This window comes from Sciurus vulgaris (genome assembly GCF_902686455.1).
Source record: "Sciurus vulgaris genome assembly, chromosome: 6".
Taxonomy (NCBI): domain Eukaryota; kingdom Metazoa; phylum Chordata; class Mammalia; order Rodentia; family Sciuridae; genus Sciurus; species Sciurus vulgaris.
In genome coordinates, this window is record NC_136466.1 from 42,444,029 (window position 1) to 42,471,090 (window position 27,062).

Below are 27,062 nucleotides of genomic sequence, written 5' to 3' on the forward strand. Positions count from 1 at the left end.
CCAGCCAGGAGGTAAATTTTATTTATTTATTTTTGGTATCAGGGACTGAACCCAGGGGTGTTTAGCCACCGAACCACATCTCCAGTCCTTTTTAAATTTTTTTTTAAATTTTGAGACAGGGTCTCACTAAGTTGCTTATGGCCTTGCTAATTTGCTGAGGCTGACCTTGAACTTGCAATCTTCCTGCCTCAGCTTCCGGAGTCTGTGGGATTACAGACATGCTCAACAATGTGTAGTTTATCTTTCTTTCAGGCCATATTTCTTAATTGACTCCCTTTTTTCCTCCTGTTTATTCTGAGTTAGTACATTTGTTGTTGTTCACTAGTTACTTGAGTGTTACTAAAGGCAATTTCAAAGAAACCCTGAGACCATTATGTTATTGATTCACATTTTACTGCTCATTGCTAACTACTTCCTAAAAAGGTAGTACCTACCATTGCTAGCTTGGGAGAAGGAGGAAAACAAGCATGAGGCAGGGAATGCAAGTGGACTCTGAAAACTGTTAAAGGCAAGGACATCAACTCTCCCTTGGAACATGCAGCGGGGGAGGGCAGCCCTGCTGACACATTGGTTTTAACCCATTGAGGTCTGTGTTTGGTAACTGTGTGGTAATAAATTTGTATTGTTTATAGTCCCCAATCTGTGGTAATTAGTTATAATAGCATAAAAAACTAACACAGAGAGTGAGATTGTACTGCCATTTGGCCGTGCTGTGATTATTATGGCCCAGGCAATATGAGCAATGACCAAACAGACTCCATTTTACCCTGAGACTCCATGTCATGTAGGAAATACTTCTCCCATTGGAACACCCTGCCCCTGTACTCATCTATAGTTGCTTAGCATAGCATGTTTGGCAACACAAAATGGCAATTCTTGTACAATGTAAAATTGTTCTGTTTTTGGTTCCCATTTTTCTTGGACAGTGTACCCTGTCAGAGAATGATTGCCTAGATGTTAGTAACCATTCTTTAACTTATACTCAGCTAAGGTCATTTTGACCCACTTCCCCTTCTGTTTATGATTTTAGATCTCATGATGTTTGCTTTTAGTTTTAAATCATAGCAACAGCTACTAATGTACTAACGTGCTTTACTTATGGTATAAAAGGTGTAGTCTCACCCCTAGAGGGAGTCGAATCGTGTAGACTTGCAGCCTGCCCCTCCATCCCACCAGCTGGTGAATAAAGATGGTTCTGTCTCCAGCTTTAAGATTGACTTGGTGATTTATTGTGATCTCACCATAACATGATGACTACAGAATGATAAAAGAAGACTTAAGGGGGAGCTTTCATTGTGTTGGGTTTCTTCAGAAATCTGAATCCTTAACCAGAAAATAATGTAATTTTCCTCTTACCTTATAAGTGTCATATATAAGTCCTATATATGACAAAGGTCTCTGTTTTAAAGTTCTGCTTTTGTACTAAAATCCCAAGTCTGCTTGTCAATTTAAAAATGGAGAAAAGGCATGGACACCCTCTGCTGGTTGTAGCTGAAACAGACTTTTGGTGTTGGATTCTGGTATATTCTGGGACTAGCTAAGGGGCTGGGAGGCTGACAATAGGCGGGGTCTCTGTCTGGAGAGAACTATTGTCAGCTGTGGAGAGTAATGGAGCAAACTTAGATGATTATTTTAACAGTGAGTGATTGCAAAGTGCTTCCTTTGGTTGATTTGTTTGCTGTTTTTGATAGAAACTCATAAAGAATTCAATATGAGATGTGTAAGACAAATTCCTTTTCCCAATTAAAAAACTAACTAGGTCAGTGAAGAAAAGAAATACCAGTATCCAGGATACTTACTAAAGAAATTTATTCACAGATTCAAACATAATTTGTCTTAGTAATTTCGTTTCTGAAATTTTAGTCAGTCAGTGACTGGAAACTAATACAAGAATTCTTAAGAACTATAGAGTTTATATTCTGATTTTTAAAGTTGACATTATTTTTTTAAAAATAATTAAATTAAATTAAATTAATAATTTAATTTTTCTGGATTTGTCCTTCATGCCAAAGAAGGTTGGTTACCACCAGCTTAGAAGCTTTCCTATTTGAATCCGATAACTCTATTCTCCCCCTTTAAATTGATCCCTCCCATTCTGGCAAACATCAGTGCAAGGGAGTTAGATATAACAGGAGGAGCAGGAAAGGGAGGGCAAAGAAAAGGGGTTAATTTAGAGTTTCAGTCATTTTATGTAAATAATACATTTGTATATAACATGTTTTTATTTAACATAGATATTTCTTCTTCTTCCTCGCCTTCTTTCTCAGAGTTGGGGATTGAAGCCAGGGTCTTGGGCATGCTAGGCAAGCACTCATACTGAGCTACATACCTGGCCCTTTACCTATTTTATTTTGAGACTGGGTCTTGCTAAGTTGTTCAGGTTGGTCTTGAACTTGTGGTCCTCTTGCCTCAGTCTCCCAATTAGCTGGGATTATAGGCATATGTCACTATGCCTGGCCCTGATATTTCTACATTCTATATATGGAGCGTTTGGATCTGGAATGCATCCGCCCCTGAAACTCAATATGTTAAAGTCTAGGTCCCCAGTTTGGTGCTTTTTGGAGGTAGTGAAACTTGTAAGAGGTGGGGCCTAGCAGGAGCTCCCTAAGCCTTTAGTTTTTCTAGACCTGTTACTCCCAAATTCCTGAAAAATCTATAAATCTACTGGTGCATTATGAATTCACCTCCTGTCAGGCTGAGGCCCAGACCCTGGGAAACAGTTTTGGGATCCCAGTAGATGAAAGAAGATGCCAGTCACAGTTGGGATAGTAGACATGCTTTATTTGATGGTGGCAGCAGGTTCCATCCCTTAGCTCCCCTAGTCATTTTCATAGGACTTTTTTATGTACAGGCCAAAGAAGGAACATTGTCAACAGGTTACATAAGTGAACATAACAGGTTACATAAGTGAACATAACAGGTTACATAAGTGAACAGATGCTCACAGGCAAATGTTTATGACCTTGAGTACATATACTGAGTCAGGGTGTTCATGATCTTGGCTACATACTAAAAACATAGCCCTCTGAAAGCCTTGGCAAAAGGAGTTGGGCCTGCCCTCCACCCCCAATAATTACGCAAAGAGAGAAATCTTATTTTGAGGAACTGATAATGTACTTTCCAGTGCTATCTATTGATCTGATAATGAAGACTAGATCAGCCTAAGGATCTGGAAACTGACCAGACCACTAGAAACTGTCTTGAGATCACTTAACTACTATCACTTCTACATACCTTTCCTTACCCCTCACCTTTAAGAAACAGGAACCCCCAAAATGTGTCTCTCACTCTCAAGAAGGCTTGCATTCCCCCTTGAATGCATATTCCTTGTCTTATACCCAACAGTGTGTCTCTCTTGAGCGTGCCCTCATTCTCCCTTGAATCTGTTATCTGCTTTCCTAAACAAAACTCTGTGTCTTTAACTGGTGCCTGCTGTAATTCCTTTCCATTAATTATGCCAAGACCTCTGCAGTCTTGAGTTGCATTCCCCCTTCTTTCCAGACACTCCTCAGATCTTCTAGAGGGGACACCTCTTCTCCAGTGATACAGTGACTAATGATAAGTGTTTTCATATGAATTCCCATCTCCTTCACCCTTTGAGTGGGATACCTCTGAGGTTATATGCTTTACAATGGCATCCAGAGTTCTTTAGTGGGAGAAAGCTCCAGTTTTCTATGGTGCTTTCTTTGTAATAAACTCATAGTGGCTTTCTTCTCATCATTGTCCTCAATCTCTTGCTCTGCTACCAGAGTTTCCTAAGGTCATCTCCATCACTGATTACTTCAACGCCAGTCCTTTCTCACAGTCTGCTTCTTAGGAATTCCAAAGACTTGAACTGTCCCATGGGAGCAATGAATAAAGTAAAAGGAATACTCTAGTTTGTGCTTCCTACTCAACTCCCAGACTACTTCCAGCTGGGTGTGGAAGCATTTTATTTTTAGGGAATTTGACCAGCCAGAAGAAATGATGTACCCATGCTTATATCATGTATTTCCAACTAACATCCCACCCAGATCATCCTACAGCAAAGCTCTCAGAAAACAAGTCCTAATATCGTGTTGAGAGCTTCCAATCAGTTTTTATAGCACTTGACTCCAGGTTTTTAAGGCCTTCAGTGTGAGTGAATAGTGAAGGGCCACAGAAAACTAATAAAATAGGAGACCAATTTAATAGCAAAAAGGGACCGAAACGAATAAGAATAGGGAGTAGAAAACTTTTAAAAATATATTAATATCCTCTGAAGCATAAGAGAAAATATATCTACAAAGCAAGAATAAAACAACACAAGAAAGGGACATTTGAAGATCAAAAGAGAACTCTAGAAAAACCAAAACAAAAACCTCTGTAGATGCCTGAAAGAAATTTGAGGAAAGAGCAAAAAGACAAAAGTTGGAAAACAGAAGGGTAAGATAGATGGTGCCAATCTTTTATTTCGCTAAGGGATGTAAGGGATTTCACACATAAGCAGCTGATGAGAGGGCGATAGGAAGCTGAAAACACAATAACCAGTTCATATCTCAATGCAACACACACAACTTAAGCAGTTGTACAGGCGAGGAAGGTAAGTGGAGGCACTGGCATGATGCTCTCACAGGAGTGTGGAGAAATTACGCAAACCTGAAGATAATGGATTTGACACAAATTAGGAAAGAGCATGAGAGCTTAAATGTTAGAAGAGACCAAACTCTTGATAAAGCCAGTGTGTGTGGTGGAGGTTGGCAGGGAGCTGTGGGTAAGAATAGATGGATCCAGTTTCTCCAAAGATCAAGAACGAATTGGACTCCGCTAAGATGAGGAATGAATGAGGACAAACCGATTAGTGGTGTGTGTATGTAATGGGTAGAATGCAAATCGCAACGTTCAGGTTCAGTGTTTCCTGAGATCTCACTGGGTGTCAAATAGTGGGATAAAGTCCTTTTCTTCATATTTGGGACTAGCTGTATGAGAAAGAAAGGTGAACCATATTAAAAACGCATACTCTTGCTAGGCACAGTGTACCCTTAATCCCAGTGACTCAGGAGGCTGAAGCAGGAGGATGGCAAGTTTTAGGCCAGCCTCAGTAATTTAGCGAGGCCCTAAGCAATTTAGCAAGACCCTGTCTCGGGAGAAAAAAGCCTGGAGATGTGATTCAGTGGTTAAGTGTCCCTGGGTTCAATCCCGGGTACTCCCCCAAATAAATAAGAAAGTAAAAGGAGGCACAACCTTGGCCTGTAAGTGCGGGGTGAGGTGAGGGGGTGGGTGTGCGTGCAGGCTACCTGGTGAATACGTGAACACGTGCTAGTGCTTATTGGATATTCGGGGTCCGCCTCGCAAAGACAGTAGTGCCTGCTGAGTGAGTCACCCAAAGGTCAGAGACCACGCCGAAGTCCCGGATGTTGGTCTCCGGTCGGTAGGGAAGACTTGAGCTTTCTAAACTTCCTAGCAGTGCAAAGGAGGCCTGCTACGCATGCGCCTACCCGTCCCGGGCCTCAGTCGAAGGCGGCGGGAAGTTGGTTTTCCGAGCAGGAACTGAGCAACTTGAAGAGGATTGGAGATGACGGACCAATAAACAGACGTCTCATTGGCTTAGGCTTCTCAGACTCCCAATCCTCCAGCTTTCCATTGGGCCTTTCAAGCAGGGCGGGGGCGTGACTCTCGGGGCTCCGCCCCGCGCCTCGGCCCAGCCTCGGGGTCCTGGGCTAAGGGAGCGGGTCGGAAGTGAACGGGTCCCGCCCCTTCCCCCCTAGCTTTCGTCGGAGCTGCAGCCACTGCCGCCTCCGCAGCCAGCTCTCCGGCTAGCCGGAGCCTCTTTTCTGTACCCTCCGTCCCCGGCCGCGCGGAGCCGGGATGCACTGCTCCTGCTGTGGGTCCTCATCATGGAGACCAAACGGGTGGAGATTCCCGGCAGCGTCCTGGACGATCTCTGCAGGTACTGCGCTGCTGCGGGTTTCCGCTCAGGTTCGCCAACCCCCGGGCGTCCTCCTCGCGCCCTCTTGCAGGTCCTCGCTTTCCTCTCCCGCTGCCGTCCGCTCCTCGCCGCCGCCCCCTCTCGGTTTCCGCCGCAGCCTCCGGGATTCTCACGGCGCCCCATCCTCCGGCGCCGAGCACGCAGCATCTGGTTTTCTTAGTTTCCGCGCGGGTTTCGCTTTCTCCCAGGTGAAGCCGCTCGGCCTGAGTTCTTTAGCATTTTCCGGCCCGTTTCCTTCCCCCCGCTTTTTTTTTTTTTCTTTTTAGGGTCTCCGACTTTCGTGCACCGTTTCCCCTCCTCCCTCCGTCTCATTTCCTGAATCTGTAGGAAGCCCCCAGTGTGTGGAGTCTTGAGGGTCTCTGGTACCTGGACCCACGCCAGGAGCAATTTTCGAACTTAAAAACCTTTCTTCTGCATACTCGTATAGGTCCGTGCCATTCTCTGTATGGTCCTAAGAAGAATTCATTCTTCTTTCTCCTTGAGAGGAAGAGGGGGAAAGTCGAGAACTGCTTTTCTTTTCATCCCGTAATTACCTTACTTGAAAGGAAATTCTCACTCGCAGGGTTTTAACTCAGGGTGTACTTTCGCAGGAGAAATTTTCTGCATTCTTACTTGTCAGCTGTGATTTTAGATAACCAAAAAACGTGTGAAATGTACTTAAAATATTTCCTCGAAGTAAAATTTGTGGTAGTTACCGAGTTGTCGCTGAGAATGTATGTGGATTGTGAAGTCATTTAGATGACAAGTGAGTAAAAGTTCTTTTGTGGTTTTAATTATCGTGTTTATGTTTAAAGGTCAGACTCGGTGGTGTCGCATTCACGCTGATTTTTTTAAAGTGCCAAGGAGTTTGTGAAGTTTCTACTGTGCTGGGTATTGGATGCTCCCTTCACATTTTTTTTATTGTTGTTTAATTCTTGAAATAATCCTATTTTAAAAGTTGCAGTAATCCATTTTTTCCCAAACATTCAGAGACTTAGTAATTTACACAGTGTCACATTCATCTTAATTCAGAAAATCAAGATTTGAAACCTATGCCTTTTTTTTTTTTTTCAACAGTGCCTGTGCTTTTTGTTCTACATCAGGTGCTTATAATACGAAGTCAAGTCTTAGCATTTTGAACTTAACCAAAGTATATGTAAGGAGTAAACTAATTTGCAACTAATAAGAATGTCATGTGATGGAAGGATTATATTTTTTGTAATATGATACATACTGATGACCTTTAAAAGTTAAAAAACACTTTATGATCCCAAATTTGGTAAGAAATGAGAATTTGCTGCATTTATATCTATCTATAGGGAGAAATGACTAGACGATCATGAATCAAATGTGAGATGATAGGATCGGAATCTTCATTTTCCTCATGTTACCAAGATTTTTTAAAGAATGTTCATTTTATAGTTAGAAAAAAAAAGATGAGTACTTGGAAACGTGAGCAGTAATTACATGTGGGTTAATAGAGGTAAAAGTTGATTTAGTTTGGCATCTAAACTAGGCTTCCTACCAGTATTGGGGTTTATATATCCATTACCTAGGATATCATTTAAAAAAGTGATCAGTCAGTATAATTCTATATATGGAACCTGTTCACAGAATAGCTATGTGTTTTGTAAATGGTATATTAAACGTCCCTTAGGTGTTAAGTAGTTGGTTTTCCAGTGAATGTATTTAAGCTATTTTCTTACACAACTCTTTGGAATGGTTTAAATTTTTTCATTTGAGATTTTTTTTTTTAAAGCAATTTCTGTTTGTATATATAAATAAAAATATAGTATATTTAAAAATTTAGGGTTAGCGCATCTGTAAACTAGTGATGAAACCAAGTAGCCATTTCTTAACACTTCAAATTTTAAAAGTAATGCTTTTTTTAAAGTTAATATTTATAACTTGGTTGATGAATTTGAGGATCTTTTTATGTTAATTCAAACTTTTAATTGGGGATTTAAAAAATTACACTTAGAATTTAATTTTTATTAACAAAGTTTAAATTGAAGGAATTGAAGATTAATTTTTTTGAGGGTTTTTTTTTTTTTTTTTTTTTTGGTATCAGGATTGAACCTGGGGTGCTTAACCACTGAGCCATATCATCAGTCTTTTTATTTTTTATTTTGTGACAATCTCATTAAGTTGCTTTTGGCATAAGTTACTGAGTTGCTGGGATTGACTGTACCTCGATTTATAAATTCAATGTAGACCTCTGTTTTTCCTCACCCCACTTTCCCCTCCCAGTTCTGTTGCTTATTAGAGGGTTTTTTGTTATTATCTTATTTTATTTATTTATTTTTAATATTTTTAATTGTAGATGGACACAATGCCTTTATTTTATTTAGTTTTATGTGATGCTGACAATTGACCCAGTGCTTCACATGTGCTAGGCAAGCACTGTACCACTGAGCCACCGCCCCAGCCCCTACTTTATTTTTTTTGATAAATGACATTCTCCTGCTAATCTTGCCTACTTTAGCCATTGCCATATATTAATAAATTTTGGAGAAAGTGAACCTTGAAGTTGATTTTAATGTGAAGAATTAGAGGAGACTTAAATTTTTAAAATGTGATTATGTAATCATTAGACTACTCACAGTCCATTAGATATGGAGTGTAATCTTTAAGATATCTTAACTGCAACATTTTGTTTACTACTATACTATGGGGCCATGACAGATTCCTAAGGCAATTAACCACACAGTAAACTGAAGGAAAATGTTTGCGTGGTGAAAGTTGTACATATTGTACCACTGAGTATAGTACTTTTTAGTAAATGCCTTTGGTTAAAATTTTAAGAGTATGTGTATTTGTATACACAGGAAAGATCTGAAAGACTTTCTACCAAACTGATAATATTTTGGTTAATTTCTGAGTGGAGTGGAGTTAGAGGAAAGGAAGGGAAGACTTCTCTTAAAATGTTGTAGGGGCAAAAGTTGCCCTGTAATTATATATATATGTCTAATGATAAAATAAATCAGCATTTTATGGTGATACTTGCCTTTGATGCATCATGATTTTTGACATTTAAAGTCAAATTAAAAAAAAGTCAAATAGTTTTTTTAATACCTTTTAAACTAATATTTAAAGTTTAAGTATTAAAACTGCTTAGGGAGAATTGAAAAGCATGTTTTTAAAATAAAAACTGAAAACTAGAGTTTAATAAGTTGTTTCCTTTTGAAAGAAATGCTTGGGATTATTACTTTTTTATTTTTATTTTTTGTACCAGCTTTTGACCCCAGTTGTGCTTAACCACTGACCCACATCCCTAGCCTGTTTTTATTAATTAATTAATTAATTAACTAATTTTTTGAATTTAATTTTGATACAGGGTTTCACTAAGTTGCTGAGGGCCTTGCTAAGTTGCTGAGGCTGACTTTGAATTTAAGATCATTCTGCCTCAGAGTCCCAAGCTGCTGAATTACAGGCATGTGCCACTGTGCCTGGCTGGAATTTTTTTTTAAAGCCCTTTAAAATTAGATGGCAAGTCCACCCTAGTGTTAAAAGGGGAACTAACGTTGCCTCTATTTTGGAGATAGCATAGGTTAATTAAACAATTTATGCTCATTTTAGCGATGAATTCTGAAACTTTTTTTAGCTAATTGCAGTCCTCATGTTACTCTTTCTGTAGGAAAATTGATGATATCATCTTGAGAGAGTTTTTCTATAATAAATTGGGAAAGGCATATTATTTCCCCTAATGTATACATATATGTACATATGCATTCACTTTTAAATCTTTAAAACAGATCTACAGTATTCACAAAATGAAACCATTAAATATGTGTAACTTTCATGTATCAAAATTTTCTTTTTCTTATAGACTTAAAGATATAAGATTTCAGTTATAAAAAAGATGCAATCGTGTATGGTTTTTAAAAATCAGTGCAATTGAATTTATAAAGGAAAAGCAACAGTTTCTTGTCCTATCCCTATTTCTGTTCTTTCTAGAAGCATTGACTTTTACTTTTGTATTGAATGCTTCTGGTGGATACATCAATATTTTAGAATATATTTGCACCAGTTTCTTATTTTATTAGCTTTAGATATTGAGGATTTAGTTTGCCTTGGTGGATATTAGGTGAGAGTTTAGTGTACCACATCCACTAATGACCTCATTCTACTTCCAGTATACTGTATTTATCTTACTATTTTAAGTTATTCCACTGTTTACCTTTGACACTCTTATATACTTAAAATTATATTTGTTGAACATAATTTCTTGAGTCTGCCTTTGATTAGGTAAGGCAATTAATATTCCATCTTTTACATTTCTTTCTTACTCATTTCCAGTTTCTGACCAGATGAATTTCAAAATTGATTGGTATTTCTGTTCCATTTTATAACCTTCCAAAGTCTGTTTTACTTTTTTTTTACTATTGTTGATTGTAAAAGCAGAACAATATTAATAGCATTTGTTATATACTATAACCAGGTTATTTCCTGTTCTTCATAGTAAAGGCAGATCTGTACTGGCTAAAGTTTTGTTTCCCATGTGGCCATAGTGCTTGAGCCTTTGAAAGAGTGTTAAAGTGAAATCTTTTTTCTTACAGTCTACCAATTGGTTGTATGGTCATAATAATGCTACTTTTTAGGTAATTCTAATTCTAATTCATTTTATTTTTTAAGATTGAAGTTCTGTTAAAAATTTTTTTGTGTGTGTTTCACATTTAGACTGATTATCTTAGACATCTTCCGTTTCCCTTAGCATTTCCAGAGTTTCTAGCCTGCCTTCCCCGACTTCTCATCTGCTTCTGGTTAAACCCTCAATCGAACTATTCTATACAATTCTTTTTTCCTGTACATTGCCCTCTTGGAAATCTCCACTTTCCCTGTCCAATCTGGATTGGAAGTTCCCTAGACTGCCCAGACAACTAATGTAGTTGAATTTATACAACTCTCAGGTTGTACTTGTTCTTTTCTTGAATCTCATGTTTTATTCTTTCTTTTTACTGTTGTTTTCCTGGGGCACCTATTAATTTCTTTTGAAGAGGTAAATGAAGGGGGAGTAAACTTTCTAACTCCTTATATGGCTAAGGACCTTTCCACACTTGAGTTCCCAGGTATTGCAAGGTCGTTTAATACTTCTAGTAGCCAGGCTTAAAGAAGTATCCTCAACACTGTCTTACAGTGCTTTTGTTGAGTATATTTTAGTAATAATATTATTAATTTCTAGGAACTCTTATTCAGTAGTCGTGTGTGTGTTTTTTAAGTGAAAAATACATTCACTCCAAAAGACTCTTTGAATTTCTTGGAGGTCAGTAATTAGTTCTGCCTTTACCCCTCATCCTTATTTTCTTGTTCCTGAATTTTTTTTATTGTTTTTTTTTTTTTTCTCCTAAGTTTAATTTTTTGTTGTTGTTCCAAATTTTCCTTAGATGTGAGTGATTCTTGGTTGCCTTTTGTTCTTAGGATGGTATAGTAGAGGTGCTTATTATTAATAGTCTTATCCTTTATGTGAATGGATAGGGACTTTGCGCTTACATTTAGGACCCTTCAGAAAGCTGTCTACCTAAGCTTTGCTTAGGATTCCAACACCTAAACCTAACTCTACTTGAATTAATAGACGAGCCCTCAGTTATTCTTCCTTTCTCATTCTTGCACAGGAACCCCTGTCTGGTAAAAGAGTGAAAACCTAGTGGACATTCTTTGGTTACATAAACAGACCTTACTATTTCACTTGCTTTCCTTATTCCCATCCACCAGCTTACTTTCTTCACTTGAGGCTTTCTTGGGTTGGGTTAGGGTGAGGTGGGCTTTTTCCTTGCCTTTGGCATTTTGTTACAGTGTTGTGTTGTGTGCCTAATGTCCTAGAAATTTGAAATGGAATTTCGAGTTAAAGATGGTGCACTGAATGTAAACATCTTCACTAAAGAAGTTTTATTTAAAGAAAAAAATCTAAATGTATGAATATAAGAAAGGAAGGAATGGGTGAAGAGGTAAGACACCAAAAATTGGAAATTATAAAACAGGAGATGATATGTGATTGTGAGGATAAGAAGGGGGGCATAAACTTTTCTGTATATTCTGTCAACATAACACCCTTGTTAACATTCTGTGGGGGTTCCACAAGAACCCCCGATCCCCCGCAGCCATGCCAGTTGTAAGTCCAGGTTTCTGGAACTTAACGTTGGGTCGGCTATAAATTAATGGTTCCCTAGACCCACTCCTTGTGTTACAAAGGATACAGATGAAGAGATATATAGGGTGAGGTTGTGTGGGAAGGGGCTTTGAGCTCCCTTTCTATGTGTCACTCTCTAGGAACTTCCATGTGTTCAGCTATTCACCTCCCCGGCACTATACTTCTAGATTTTTATGGCAGTTTCATTACTTAGGCACGATTGATTATGTAATTGACCTTTGGTGATTGACTCTACCTTCAGGCCTCCCCTCCCCATTGGGGTTGGGATTGAAAATTTCAGCCCTCTAGTCACAGGGTTGGTTCCCCCAGACCAGTCCCCATCCTGAAGCTATCCACGAATTCCCAGTCATCAGGAAACTCATTTGTATAAAAGGACATGTAACAGTGTTGTTTTCTAAAAAATGTAGGTGTTACATGCCAGGAAAATGGAGTGGGGGGGGGGGGGCTAAGACCAAATATATGTATTTCATAATATCATGATTACTTAGCAGACCTGAAATATCTGTATGAGAATCTGCTGCAGTAGTGTTAAGTCTATTCCAGAATAAGAGAATAGTGAAAAATTAGTGAAATGAATTCATACATCCTGTATGCTGAAAATTTATAGCTCTCCTGTTTATCTTCACAAATAAGGAAGAGTCTTTTCCAGGCAATCTAACTTCAGAGAGAGACCTAAAGGTAGTGGCATTGGGGCAATTTCCAATTAAACAGCTTAGCCTGTATTTCTTCAATTGTGCCTCATAGTTTGACAGTCTTCCTAAATAGCTCTGTTGTCTGTCACAGATAGGAGTATTTGAAGTATATCTCTTAAGAAAAGAGTGACTTAAAACTATCAGAAAAGTTATTAAGAAGAAGCAGACTATGCAAGTAGAAGAAAACAAAGCTACATTGATCCGCTGAGAGTTGTATTTTCTACAACTATGAAATAAAAACCTCATACTCTACAAAAGTATGCCTCGAAAAATTAAAATGAACTTTTGGAAATTAAAAATGTGAGAGCAGGACAAAACCACATAGTTAAATGACTTGCAAGATAAAGAAATTTCCCAGAAAATAGAGGGGCAAAGATCGGAGGCAGGGAGTATAAGAGGAAAGTAAAGAATGATGAGAGAATTGGTCCACAAGGTCTTTCAGATATGAGTTTACAAAATAACAGTCCATTGAGTGGCAGTACAATGGATTTAAAAAAAGGTGGGGGGAGAGAGAGAGAGAGAGACACTGGAAAATTTTAGAACACTGGGACAGAAGGAAGATCTTGAGAAGCATCCTGACTGACAGGAAAAAAAGGATCAGATAAAAAATATTAAAAGCCTGCTTGGCTTCAGTTTTCTCAGCATCAAAATAGGAAGCTGTAACAAGGCAGTATTTTATTCAAAGTTCTGAATGGAAATGATTTTCTTTACCAAAATTATTACTAAGTTTGAGGGTAAAGATATTTTCAGTATTGCAGTATCTCAATATTTATTTTCCCTACATTCTTCTTTCAGAATGTATGGAAAAATGAAAACGAAGTTAATCAAGGAGGAGGAAGGCAAGGATATAAGAAACATGAACTCTAATATAGGATGAAGAAATAGGGAGCTTTTGGAAGCTAGTGAAAATGTTAACAGATCTGTTGACCCTTCTCAAGAGAGAGGTCCCCAAAGGGACCTTTTTCTGATCTGTGTTCTAAAGCCAAAGAGGGAAACCTAGAAGCAGTCATTTAGGTGGCCACATTGGACCAGGACCATTTCCACTGATAATCAAGGAAGGAGCTTTTTGCCTCTAGGTGTTCTGTTCTCAAAGATAAGCATAGTTAGGGATGAAAGGCAAGCCATGCTGTGCAGTGGTTGAACTGGGTATTGAAAGGACAGCATGACAGATATGTACCAGAATTAGAAGATAAATGCCATAAATTGAAACACATCAAAAGATTTAAGGGCAGTCTTCAAGGTGAAACAGGCATCTGAATTGACATTCTGAGAAAAAGATGGGAAATCAAGTGGAAGGTTGAATTAGTGACAGGTGCTGTATAGAGAAAATGAAGCAAAGGCAACAGTGACAATTTTTAATTATGGTGTTGAACACCCTACATTAGATGGGCAGTCCCTTTTTAATAGAATTAACTTGCTTTAAAATGTTGTGGTGCCAACATTGAGAAACTAATCAAAACTGTAATGTAATTTTGTTGAAAGAATGGAAAGACGAGAAAGGGTATGAAGTGTGAGAATAGGTAATTCTTTATTTTCTGTAATGGAAGTCAATAGAAAATGGCCCAGACTAAGAAAATACGTGTTTTTTTTTTTTTTTTTTTTTTTTTAATAAAGACATGGAGGTAAGTTAAATCTAATCATAGGACTAGTTTTTGCAGTGCTCTATCTTCTGTGCTGCCCAGTGGCAAATCTGGGACTAGGGCAGAGGTCTGTCTTTGCAGTTCAGTTTTCCAAAATTATAATGAACTGTTTATACTCTAATCTGACCTTGCACAGGTAAGGGTTGAACCCCAGAGTTCATAAGTAAGTTTAAGTGGTCATTTTCCCTTTGCTATCTCCCTGGTACTTATGCTTTTCCTGGGTTTCCTGGCTCCCCTGTTTGTTTTTAGGCTAGAAAACTATGCCATATGCTTTATAGAACTGCCCAAGTCTGGGACCAGCCAGCCAGAGACAGTCAGAAAAAAGCAATGGAGATTGGCCTTACCATTTTGGAATCAAAACAGCTTGTAATTGGAAAGCAAGGTTCTGGACCCTTAGTTTTTATGTGAAGATTAAGCAGAAAATGAAACATACTTTTAGTGAATTGTATGAATATTGCATATATTCTTGGAAATGTTACATAGACATGGGAAAAAATCCTAGTGGAAGTTGTTTCTTTGCTTACTTTGTCATTAACTCTTAAGTTGATTTCTATACTTGTAAACAGAAGGTACACAAACTATTAAATTCATGAGTTATATGTGATATCTCCTTTCTCTCTTTCTCCCTTTTTAAGTCTCATCTTTCTCATGGTACTTTCCCCCAAATATTGTTGTTCCCTTGGACATGACTGCTCTTGGTCCCTTTTCTAAGTTGGTGGGTCAGGGGTGAAGCAATTAAATAGTTAAAAATAAATTGTTACAGTTTGTAAAGGTAATTTTTTTGTGTGTTTTGTTTTTGACAGCCGATTTATTTTGCATATTCCCAGCGAGGAGAGAGACAACGCAATCCGAGTGTGTTTTCAGATTGAACTTGCCCATTGGTTTTACTTGGATTTCTACATGCAGAACACACCAGGATTACCTCAGTGTGGGATAAGAGACTTTGCTAAAGCTGATATCCTTTTCGTTAATATAATCACTGTCTTTCATTCATGTTAATAAGATATTTCGGCACAAGTTTCCTTTTGCTTGTCTTTGAGATTTTTAACTTACTGGATAACATATCCTTGACTTGTAAATATTGTCAGATATACATAGTAAAGACTAGGGACATATCTCAATGGTAGAAGGCTTGCCTAGCATCCTTGAGGCCTGGGTTGCCAGAAAAAAATTTTTGTGTTTGTATGAGATAATTTAGTAGTCTTATTTTTACACATAGGACTCCTTAATATGTATTGATTAGAAATAAATTTGATTTTTTCATAAATGACTATTTTTAGAATTGATGTTTTGAAATTGATTCTGTGTCATTTAGATAATCTTTAATCAATGACTTTTCCAGTTTATTTAAAAATTTCATAAATAGCAAATATTTTCTATGTTCCATACAAGTTAATAATCATGAGTTCTGCAGCCATATTCTTTCCGTTAGCATCCTGTCTCTCCTGTTAACTAGCTGTGCATATTTGGGCAAATTGTGGGACTATTTTGTGCCTCTGTTTACTCTTTTGTAGATTGTTCATAGTCTAGTGGCTTTTCTTCAGTAAGCACTCAGCAGTGTGGATATTAGACAGGAATGTCCTTCATTTTGCTCCTGGGCTGAATTTTTGCTCTGAAGAGCTGCTTTCTGAGAACAGTGGAACAAAGGAATTGGGGATATTGTTAAGAGGTCAGTGAAAGCGATCAGTACTGCTCAGTGTGAAGACCATAGTGTTTAGAAAGAGAATCAGGAGGGTACTAATTTGCAGAAAGGAAAACAATTGAAGGCTGACACAGAATAACAGTGCATGCCAGAGTTCAAAGCCAGTCTCAGCAACTTATTGTGGCCCTAGCCAACTTTATGAGACCCTGTCTCAAAATAAAATATGGAAAAAAGAGCTGGGGATATTGGTCAGTGATTAAGTACCCCTGGGTTCAATCCCTAGTACCAAGAAAAGAAAAACAACAAAAAAATGTGGTGGAAATAATTGAAGTGGTAGAAGGTTATGTTCAAGGTGTTTTAATCACACTGTCAGATCTAGTGTTGGCAAGGTTCAGAATGTTGCTGTGGGAATTGGTCCCAGAAATGGGAATAAATGTGAAGAATAAAGAAATCAAGGTACTGAGGCTAGAACTTGAGATGAATATTTCATGGGAAAATTAATTTTATCCAAGATAATGATGGCAGAATTTTGGATGGAGATTATTGTCTAAAATGATTGTTTATACCTAGAAAAACTTCCATGTTCTTGCAAAAATGTTAGAAAGAATATGTGTAATGCAAGTGGACATATGATTTAGGTCTAACCTTCCTTTTCTTCGAACTACCGGGTAGTCCAGTAATAAAGATTCAAGACTTAAAATAAGTTGGTTTGTGGGTTAAAGAAATCAGTTGTCAAAATTTTTAATAAAAAATTAGAAATGATAGTTATCAATTATGGCATGCTCTAGACTTTTTCAAATGAAATGTTATTAAATAAAAATGATACTACAAATTTGTACTGCCATGATTGAAGTACTGTTTAAATTAAACATGAAGGAGGATAAGGGTTTATGGGGCGGTCGATGTCATTTTATTGATCATTGTGAACTTGGGCAGGTACTTAACAGATACTTTTTCTTTTTCCTGATTTCATGAAGTTTGTATTTAGTTAAGGTATTTTTAGAATTTTGGTAAGTACTACAAAGATGGTGGAAGAGTAATGTGATTAGAAATGGCTGATAATGAGGAATTTGGGGTTACTTAGATAAAAGTCTCTCAGTCTTGGCATTTTTGACGTTCTGTTTTAGTTTTGACTTTAAAGTTGTATCATTCACATAACATAAAATTCACTTTAAAATGTACAGTTCAGTTCTTGTTACATCATGGATATGTGGAATGATCATTGCTATCTAATTCCAGAACATTTTCATCACTCTCGAAAAAGAAACCCCAAACCATTTATTCTCTTCTTCCCTCTCTATGCCATTCATTCATATCCTGGCAGCTGCCAGTCTGTTCTTTATCTTTAGCAAATACTTTTTAACTTTTAATTGCATATGCATTTTGAATAGTAGTTGGTTCAAATTGTTATTTTGTGTTGGTATTGGAATAGGCAAAAATCGAAAAATGAAGTATATAGTTTTCAAACTTAAATTGGTTAATTTTTTTTTTAAATTCTTTTTTTCATTTTCTTTTTCTTTTTAAAATTTGAGTAAAGATCTTGCTGTGTGACCAGGCTGTCCCCAAATTCCTGGGCTCAAGTGAACCTCCTCAGCCTCCATAGTAGCTGGGACTATAGGCTTGTACAACTGTACCCAGTTTATTTTTCTTTTAAGTAAATTTAATGGATAGAAAATTTAGATAATAAATGCAGGTTTCATCTTGTGGGGAGACAGATGTACCTTGAAATTATTAAGAACATCATAGAGAAAAAGAAAGAAGGAAAAAACTGGATAAGTATCCTACTTATCAATAACTACTACAAGTTATCTTTGTTCTTAGGATCTTTTTATATTAATTTTCACTATAGTTAAGTTTTAAATGGAAAAAGTATTGCTTTAAAATTTATACTTTGGTTAGATTTTTTTAAAAATCTGTGATAATTTATAACACAGAAGGACTTTATTACTAAACATGTAAAGCAGGACCTTTATTGGGAAGTACCTGTCAGAATCTTAGAAAGCCCCTCTGGGATCATAGGTGTTATTGGATGGTTAATGTTGTATCCATATTTTCCTTTTTTTTTTTCCCCCTCCTCAAGTGAAGAGAATAATTCGATTGAGATTAGCTTTGTGCCATTCTTTTCATTTTGGTGTTATCATACATGGTTGACTTTTGGATTTGCCAAGGATCTTTTTAGTTCTTGTTAAAACTATAAAGCCAGAACAAATTTTAAAATACAAAATTGTAGAACTCATAAAATTCCAATTTAATTAAATGAATTTGATGTGTTTGTTTTGCCCAAACTTCTCATTTAATGTTAGCATAATGCTGACTTAAAGATTCTTCTGGGTTTGACATTTCCAGTACTACCAATTATATTACTTTTTCTTAGTCTGTTACAAAATCTTCCAGTGTTATGTTGAAATAATCTTTTGCCCCGAATGCAAGTGCACAATTTGGGCTTTAATATATATCTTAATGCATATATATTAAATTTCTTCCATTTTTAATAGCCCACAGCAGTTAAAGTAGTCCTAGTACAAGTACGGTTTCTGAAATTAAGTGGTAGTATGTATGTGGCCATATGAATAATTGAAAATATGCTTACATTCATGTCTTTATATTAACATTAAATTGAAAATGCAGAGGAAACAAGTTTTTACAAAGGGTTTGAGAATCCTTAAAAGTTAATTATTTTCACTCTAGTTTTTGTAATTAAGTGTCACAGTGATAAGGTATTTGGTGGCACAGAATATTGGAAGACTGAGCGTGCTATTTCATGGTTTGGGGTTTTGGACCTTTCCCCCCCTAGTACTTTACACTCTCCAGTTTTAGGATAGCTTAATATATGGCTTTTTTTTTTTTTTTTTTTTTTTTTTTTTTGGAACTCGCTATATATTCATTAATACCCAGATTTACCTTCCTGTATAATACTTATTAAATCTAAATCTTTAAAATGATTTCTCATTATAAAATCAATACGTATATATGGATAAGAAATTGAAAAGTAGAGATTGTGTATACCTCATTCCTAGTTCTATTCTCCAGAATTGATTGCTTTATTTTTTTCCTTTGATGATTTCTTTCTTTTTAGCAATATGTGTGTACTTGCTTCCGTTTAGTAGCTTCTTGCTGTCACTTTCAGTGTTGACTCTGGTATGGTGATTTTGAGAAGTATTTGAAGTGTGTATTCCAAGTTCATTTGTGGGACTCTTAAGTATCTAAAACTTACTTCTACGCTAAATGGAGATATTAACAGTGATTTGTTCAAGAGAAAATGAACATAGAAGAAGCAAAATGTTAAAGTGAAGGTTTGAATAATTTCATGTAAAATATATAGTTGAATTAAATAGGTCTCTTTATATAATTTCTCAAGCTGTATTAAGAGAAGTAGCTTCCTTAACGCTTATTTATACTCTTCAATCATTGTCCATTTTTGCTGCCTCAAGGTGAAGATGTGGAAAAAATTTTGGATGAATGGAAGGAATATAAAATGGGAGTACCAACATATGGTGCAATTATTCTTGATGAGACACTTGAAAATGTGAGTGTAATAAAAATAACAAAAGTATTTTTAGTGAAATGGTCATCATCTGTCAGTTTTTAGTCTGTTACAATTCATTATGTAGTGTTCTGAATTAAGGTTTTAAAACATACTTAGATGTTTAATGATTGAAAGGCCAAATTTTGCTTTCTGAGTCTTAAGATATTGTACTTGTGGCATTTACAACTTAGTGAACATTGTCATTTCATTCTTGAAAAAAATATTTTTAAATAGGCAGATTGCTTTCCTTTGCACTAGTAGTAGTATATTTAGACTTGGAAGATATACCAAATTAAATGCTATATAACATTATTGGCGATAATAGAAAATCACCTTTGATTTTAGAACAGAGCATGGGAAAGGAGGGTAAGTTTGATTTTTATCTCTGCTTGTATCGTAGGTACTGCTGGTTCAGGGCTACTTAGCAAAATCAGGCTGGGGATTTCCAAAAGGAAAAGTAAATAAAGAAGAAGCTCCTCATGATTGTGCTGCTAGAGAGGTAAGTTATTGCAGTTTGAAACAGTAAATTTGGCTGTTAGGTTCCAAATGTTTTTTTTAAACTTTGTAGAGGTACTCTTAGACACTCTAATGCTCTTTCCAAAACTTGAGTACATGAGTTAACTTATGATATAACCATTAATTATTTTGTCTGCATCTTTCCATTTATTCTCATGTGTTTCCATTTTCTTTCATTGTCCATTTTTAAAATAATCTCTTTTGCTTCTTTCTTTATGATGGTATCTTTTTCATCTTTGACTTAACCATTGGATTTGCTATTGGTAAAATATCTTGGCTGTTGTATATATAATACCTGAGTACTGTGTGCCACTTAGTTTTTTTTTTTTTTTTTTTTTTTCTTTTTCTTTATCACAGTATACCTGATCCTTGAGATTTGAGAAGTTGACTTATAGAAAGTATGATATAGTTGAAAGAAGACTGGCTGAGGAGCTGAAAGACTTTTATTTCAGTATAGTCTTTGTTACTTAATAGCCTAGAGGCTTTGGGAAAGTCATTTAAAGTCATTTAACCTCTGTAAAATGAATTTATTTATTTATTTAGTTATTTTGGGGGGCATTAGGGGGATTGACCTCAGGGGCCATGAATTTATTAAGGAGAGTTACTCTCCTGGGCTTCATAAGTAGAAGTATTATCTTTGAGGAAGAAAATTTACAGTGATAGTGATTTTTGAGATTTTTTTTGAGATGGTAACATGGATTTGGTGGCTTATTTTGTTAGAAGCCATTGCCTTATGTTTTCTTGTAGTAGTGTATATAGCCTAGTTTAAGTTTGGATGTAGCTGTTAGTGAGGAATAAAAGTTCAAATTCTTATAAACTGCTAGTGTTTAATTTACCACAGAAAAACCATTAGTGGAATTTCCTTTGGAGCAGGATTGAAAGAATGATTGGAAATACTGTGTATTTTGAATTCAGTCTGAAACAGTTTGCCAAACTAGTATTTGCAGCAGCTTATAAACAAAGTGGTTGTATACAAGTAAATGAAATTTTATGTTCAATGCATAAAACTGAAAGTTTTTGGGAGAAGGTGGGGAGTTAACACATCCCCTAAGAGCTTTTCCTTTGCTTTCTGTAGATCATAGGGAGTTCATTGGAGCTGTTTGTAAAAGTCTTCCCTTTTATATTCTCCAACTTAGTAGTTCTCTTAATTCATAAGGAAGGACAAAATAGATAAAAACGTATACTGTTTAGAGGAACTGAAACTAGTACATATAGTTAGATCACTCTTAACCCAGCAGGGTAGTCATTCAGTTCCAAAAAGGACATTCCATTAATTGGAATTGACAGAAATTTAGGTTAAATTTGGTACAGTCATGGGGAAAATCAGTTATCTCAGCTTGCAAAACTGAACAAGAATCCCAGACCCAGGGCATCTACTTGCATCCTGCTAGCACCATTCTCCTGACAAGTTTTGTATACCATATTGTAAAGAATCAGAAGTATGCAGAAATAGGATATTTAAGGAAAGAGAGAGGGGCATTTAACTTGTCAATTAAAGCATTTGGTTTTCTCTTTGGTTTATCTTATTTTCTGCTCAGGGTTACTAAGAAAAGATTTTTCTGTCCATGTAGTGATAATTTTAGTAATGATTATAACTCATTGTAGTTTGCAAGAAAGTAAATAAAATTTATTCTTAGGACATGAGAATTTGGACAGTGAAGTATGGATGATAGGATTTAAGGCAAGTCTTCTGGGGAGGGAAGATAACTAGAGGTTGAGTGTCCTGAATTCAGAAAATTACAAAATCTGAAACACTTTTGATCCCAAGCAGTTCAGAAAGGGGATATTCAACCTGTGTTATGGGAGACTATTATTTCCATTTTGCAGATAAGAGAATTGAGAAACAAAGCAGGTTAGTAACAAGCCTAAGTTCTGACTGTAAACAGCACAGCAGGGCTATAAACCTTGGTAGTATGGCTCTGGAGTCCATATACTTGATGACTGTAACAGCTACTCAGGGTAAGTTATAAATGGGTAAATATTTATGAAAACAGGAGCAATTTATGACTTTTTAAAAAATAACTATATGTATTTTTTTTAACATTTACCTGTTTATTTGGGTAAACATGAATTTGGTTTTTTCCCATTGGAGAATTTTGTTTTGCTGTGAGGAAAGCACAGACATCCTGAGGAACCAGAGTCCCTTAATTTCAAGGAAAAAAATGTTTCCCTTTGTTAACAAGAATCCTAACTTCTAAACTTTATTTTTGATCTCAGTTATATCCAGTTATAAAGGAATTTGGCAGAAAATAATTTCTTTAGTTTTTTTTTTTTGTGTCTTTTATCCATGATTTTTAAATAGTCACCTTTGTCATAAAGTTAGTTTTAGGGTATTAAGGTGGAGTGTTCTAGTCCTTTGCGCTATTATAATATCAAAGGTTGGGTGTTTTAAGCAATAGAAGTTTATTTCTCAACAGTTCTGGAGACTGGGAATCCAAGATCAAGGTGCCAACTGATTGGGTTCCTTGTGGGGGCTCTCTTCTGGCTTGTGCACAGTGACTTTCTAGCTGTGTGTTTACATGGCCTTACCTGGGTTGTGTGCTTACATGCTTCTGGTGTATCTTTTTCTAGTAAATTCAAATCCTTAATGAACAGTAGTCCTCTTAGCACATCTGTTCCTCTGAAAGATCATTTATGTCCTCTCAAAAGCACTTAAATCTAAACCTTACAGGGTTAGTGAGTAGTCACTCTACTGTGACTTCCCTCATGTACATGAAATAAATTTGTATTTTCTCCTGTTAAATCTGTTGTCAGTTAATTCCTGTAAACTTTCAATGGGCAAAGGAATTTTCCCTTCATCTCTACAAAAGCAAAAGACATAACTTCTCAATTCTATAAGTGATAAAGATAATTTGCTTCCAAAATTATATGTTTGCTTTCATCAAATATTTATCAAGAAAAAGTTTTAATAACTGACCTGTGTATACTTGTACTAAAGATAAAACCTTAACACCATAGCTCCTGAGAATCAAAATCTATTTCTTCATTATAATACATAGTTCATTTTCGTGGCATATGGAATAGTGCTGACTTCTCAAACATTATCAGATAAAAATAAGCAAGTACACAAAATATTTTAAAAATGTTAACCAAAGAAGCAACAGTGCAAATTAGGGTTACTCTGTTACGTCTCATTTAACCTTTATTACCTCCTTATATTCCTCTAACTATAGTCTAATGGGGGTTAACCCTTCAATCTCTGAATATTTTTGGTGGTGGCAGGTAGATGCAATTCAGTCCATAACAGTTGCATTTAAAAAAAAAATTTTTTTTGTAGTTGTAGATGGACAGCATGCCTTTATTTTATTTTTGTACATGGTGCTAAGAATTGAACCTAGTGTCTCACATGTGCTAGCCAAGCGCTCTGCCATTGAAACCCAGCCCCAGCCCAACAGTTGACATTTTTTTTTTTTTTTTGGTGGTGCTGGGGATCGAACCCAGGGCCTTGTGCATGCAAGGCAAGCACTCTACTGACTGAGCTATCTCCCCAACCCTCTTAGTTGCCATTTTTTTTTTTTTTTTTTTTTTTTTTTTTTTTTTTTTGGGTGCTGGGGATCGAACCCAGGGCCTTGTGCTTACAAGGCAAGCACTCTACCAACTGAGCCATCTCCCCAGCCCCTTTAGTTGCCATTTTTGAGTGATGAAAGTTATTCAACCAGCAGTCAGAAATGTAGTATGTCCTTCTGCCACTTGGTGGTACTAAAGTATAATAGATGAAGCACTGTTTGAAAGCAGGAGACCACTAATTAAATCTTAGCTAAAAACCAAAGAAAAAGTTTTAATAACTGACCTGTGTATACAAATGCTAAAAACCAGATTGTTATCCCATTCTTCTTAAGTTTTTTAATATTTCATTTTTCTTTTTAGATTTTCACTCATTAATATATGGGGAGAGATTTTTGTACTAATTTTCTGGCTACCGATTACTCTTAGATTGATGTCTTTACACTTTCTTTTTCCTTGCTTTTAAGGTATGGTGTTACTATGGACTGTTTATCTTTATTTAAATTGACAGTAAATTTTTTGGTTGTTTCGGTTTTGTGTGTGTGTGTTGCCGGAGATTGAACCTGGGGCTTCATGTGTACTAGGCAAGTGTTCTATACATTGAGCTACATCCCCAACCTGATAGCAAAGTTTTTATTTGGGTTTTTATAGCATTCCTAGTTTTATTAATGTCAGTACTTCATTATATATGGTAGTGTGTGGGTGTTTTGTTATGCTATAGCAGAATTTGAAACATTTTTGAGGGCTGTTTGTGGATTGAGTTTAAAGAAGTGGTGGCAAACAAACTTCTTAAGAAGGTACAAATCAGGGTCAGTGGAAAGCTAAGGGCAGTCATATTTAGGAGTTCCCAATCTTCAATTTAACTTCTGTTTTATCTTTGTTAATTGGATTCTTTCTGATCAGTACTAGTGGAAGTAGATTTAGGGCAGAGATATGAAAACAGTGTTGTAGATATTGTTGAAAACTAAGTATTAGGATAATCTCAAGTGTACTTTTGTTACTAGGGTAAAACATTAATTGGTTTTGAGAACAGGCAGACCATATTTGGCACTTCACTTGTGGTCTCAAGATTTTATGATATTGCTTATTATTTGTCAAAACAACATCTTTTATTGTAGTGAAGTTGACTAAGCATTTACATAAACTAATTAATAGTATTTATGCAGAAGAACCCTTGGTTATTTAATTTTATTTCTTGTGGTAGGCTTATAGGGTAAAGATTATAGACAAAGATTTCATTGTCTTTTTGCACTGTTGCTTTTTGGTTAACATTTTTAAAATATTTTGTGTACTTGCTTATTATCTGATAATGTTTGCGAAGTCAGCACTATTCTATATGCCACAAAAATGAACTAACTATGTATTGTAATGAAGAAATAGATTTTGATTCTCAGGAGCTATGGTGTTAAGGTTTTATCTTTAGTACCAGTATACATAGGTCAGTTATTAAAACTTTTTCTTGATAAATATTTGATGAAAGCAAACATATAATTTTGGAAGCAAATTATCTTTATCACTTACAGAATTGAGTAGTTATGTCTTTTGCTTTTGTAGAGATGAAGGGAAAATTCCTTTGCCCATTGAAAGTTTACGGGAATTAACTGACAACAGATTTAACAGAAGAAAAATACAAATTTATTTCATGTACATGAGGGAAGTCACAGTAGAGTGATTACCCACTAACCCTGTAAGGTTTAGATTTAAGAGAGAGGACATAAATGATCTTTCAGAGGAACAGATGTGCCAAGAGGACTACTATTCATTAATGATTCTCTTTGGAAGAATGAATGGATCCAGGGAGGTGAACAATAGTTTGTGACAAAGTCTCTCCAGCTGTGGTTCCATTTCTCAGGCTCCGTTCATGGGATATGAGTTCAGTTAATGAAACCTCAGGAAGTGAACTGAAGGCCATTATTTTTTGGTTCTGGTCTATAGGCAGATAAGGGAATATCAGTGTGCCCTGGTCTGCAAGGGTTTTTAATTTAAAATAGCATACCGGGGTGCTATATTTTGAGATGAAATTCTCTGGACTCATTCATTTTATTCTGGATTTGGTTGTGTAGGGGTTGAAGCTGCCTGCTACTAACAAGTGCTGATGTATATTTTCATGTTGCTTCTAGCACTTCTTCCTATATAATTCTTAGCTGGAGCCATTTGTATTTTTAAATGGGATACCTTTTCTTATCTATCTGGCAAACTTACAATTCATCTTTTAAGTGTTAGCTCCAGTGTATACAGCAGAGTAGGTTGTTCATGACAACTTGCCCAAAGCTATTAGGTAACCTCCTCCTACCTCTCTGTACTGACATGGTATTATAAATATTTTTTTCTTTTCTAGACTGAACTCCTTAAAGGGAAGTGATTGATTTATTCATCCCTGAGTTCAGTGCTTGGGGCTGTACCTGTCACTTACTAAGCACGCAGTATATATTTAAAAGAATTCATTGAAAAGATCTAAACATTTTAGTATGATGTGACTCCATAAAAACTGAATTTCAAATATACAAAACAAATATTTGAAAACAGATTTCAAATATACAGAAAAATAGAGTAAAGCAAAGAATTGATTCACCAGTTAAGATATTTGTTACTTTTGATGTGTATGGTTTTTATCATTGCTGAATCCTTCAAGAGGAAATTGCATACATAAGTGTCCCTTTGCTCCTAACTACTTTTAAGAACAAGGAATTCTCTTAGGATAATGGCCCTGTAATTTATCAAATTCAAGAATCAACATTGATATGGTACTATTTTGTAATGGTCACTTCATATTCAAATCCACTAATTGCCCATTATGATCCTTTAAGTTTCTACCTCCTCACCCACCCAAGATCCAAACTCATTTATTACATTTGCATTTAATTGATATCTTCAATTTCCTTTAATCTGAAGCAATGCCTTAGTCTTCCTTCTGTACTATTTTTTAAATTAATCATATATTCACTTAGTTATTTGTAACACAAAGATCAGGGAACTCTGCCCACAAAGGATTTTATATCACACAGTTTACTTTTAGTTTCTAATTAGTATATAGCTTTAGTGACTAGCTGTGTATAATAATTTCTGATAATTCAAAGGGAACTAAGGAAGCAAACTGGAGCTTCTGGGTAGTTGAATAAACGCAGGTTCCTGAAGAGTGACCTATTCTTCTCCCATACCTCACTAGATGCATCTCTTTATCCTTTATTATGTCCTTAATAACAAACTGGTAAATATATTTAAAAAAAAAAAAGAATTAAGAACTATAGATGAATAATTTTTAAACCTTTTTTTGAAGCTAAAATACCTAAAGTAAACTAATACTAGCAGAACAGCTAAATCATTTTTATATGTGCATATTCCTTTGAAACCACCATAGTGGTACACCTCAGAGGAGTCTTTCTTGCCCCTTCCCATTAATGCCCACTTATTCCATATTTCCTGAAGAGACTCACTGTTTTGACTTCTGTCACCATTGATTTATTTTGC

The 27,062-nt window shown here is 36.0% G+C and overlaps 1 protein-coding gene across 1 annotated transcript in view; it reads left to right on the forward strand.

Annotated features, from left to right (window-relative positions):
• Positions 1–3,220: 3,220 nt before the first annotated feature.
• The window catches only part of DCP2 (decapping mRNA 2), a 36,863-nt gene continuing 13,021 nt past the window's right edge, over positions 3,221–27,062 (forward strand). The window contains exons 1-4 of the mRNA XM_079143924.1: positions 3,221–5,908; positions 15,210–15,361; positions 19,447–19,574; positions 19,975–20,073. Coding sequence (XP_079000050.1) covers positions 5,856–5,908; positions 15,210–15,361; positions 19,447–19,574; positions 19,975–20,073 — 432 coding nt within the window. The 5' untranslated portion in view covers positions 3,221–5,855. The remainder of the gene's footprint in view (positions 5,909–15,209; positions 15,362–19,446; positions 19,575–19,974; positions 20,074–27,062) is intronic.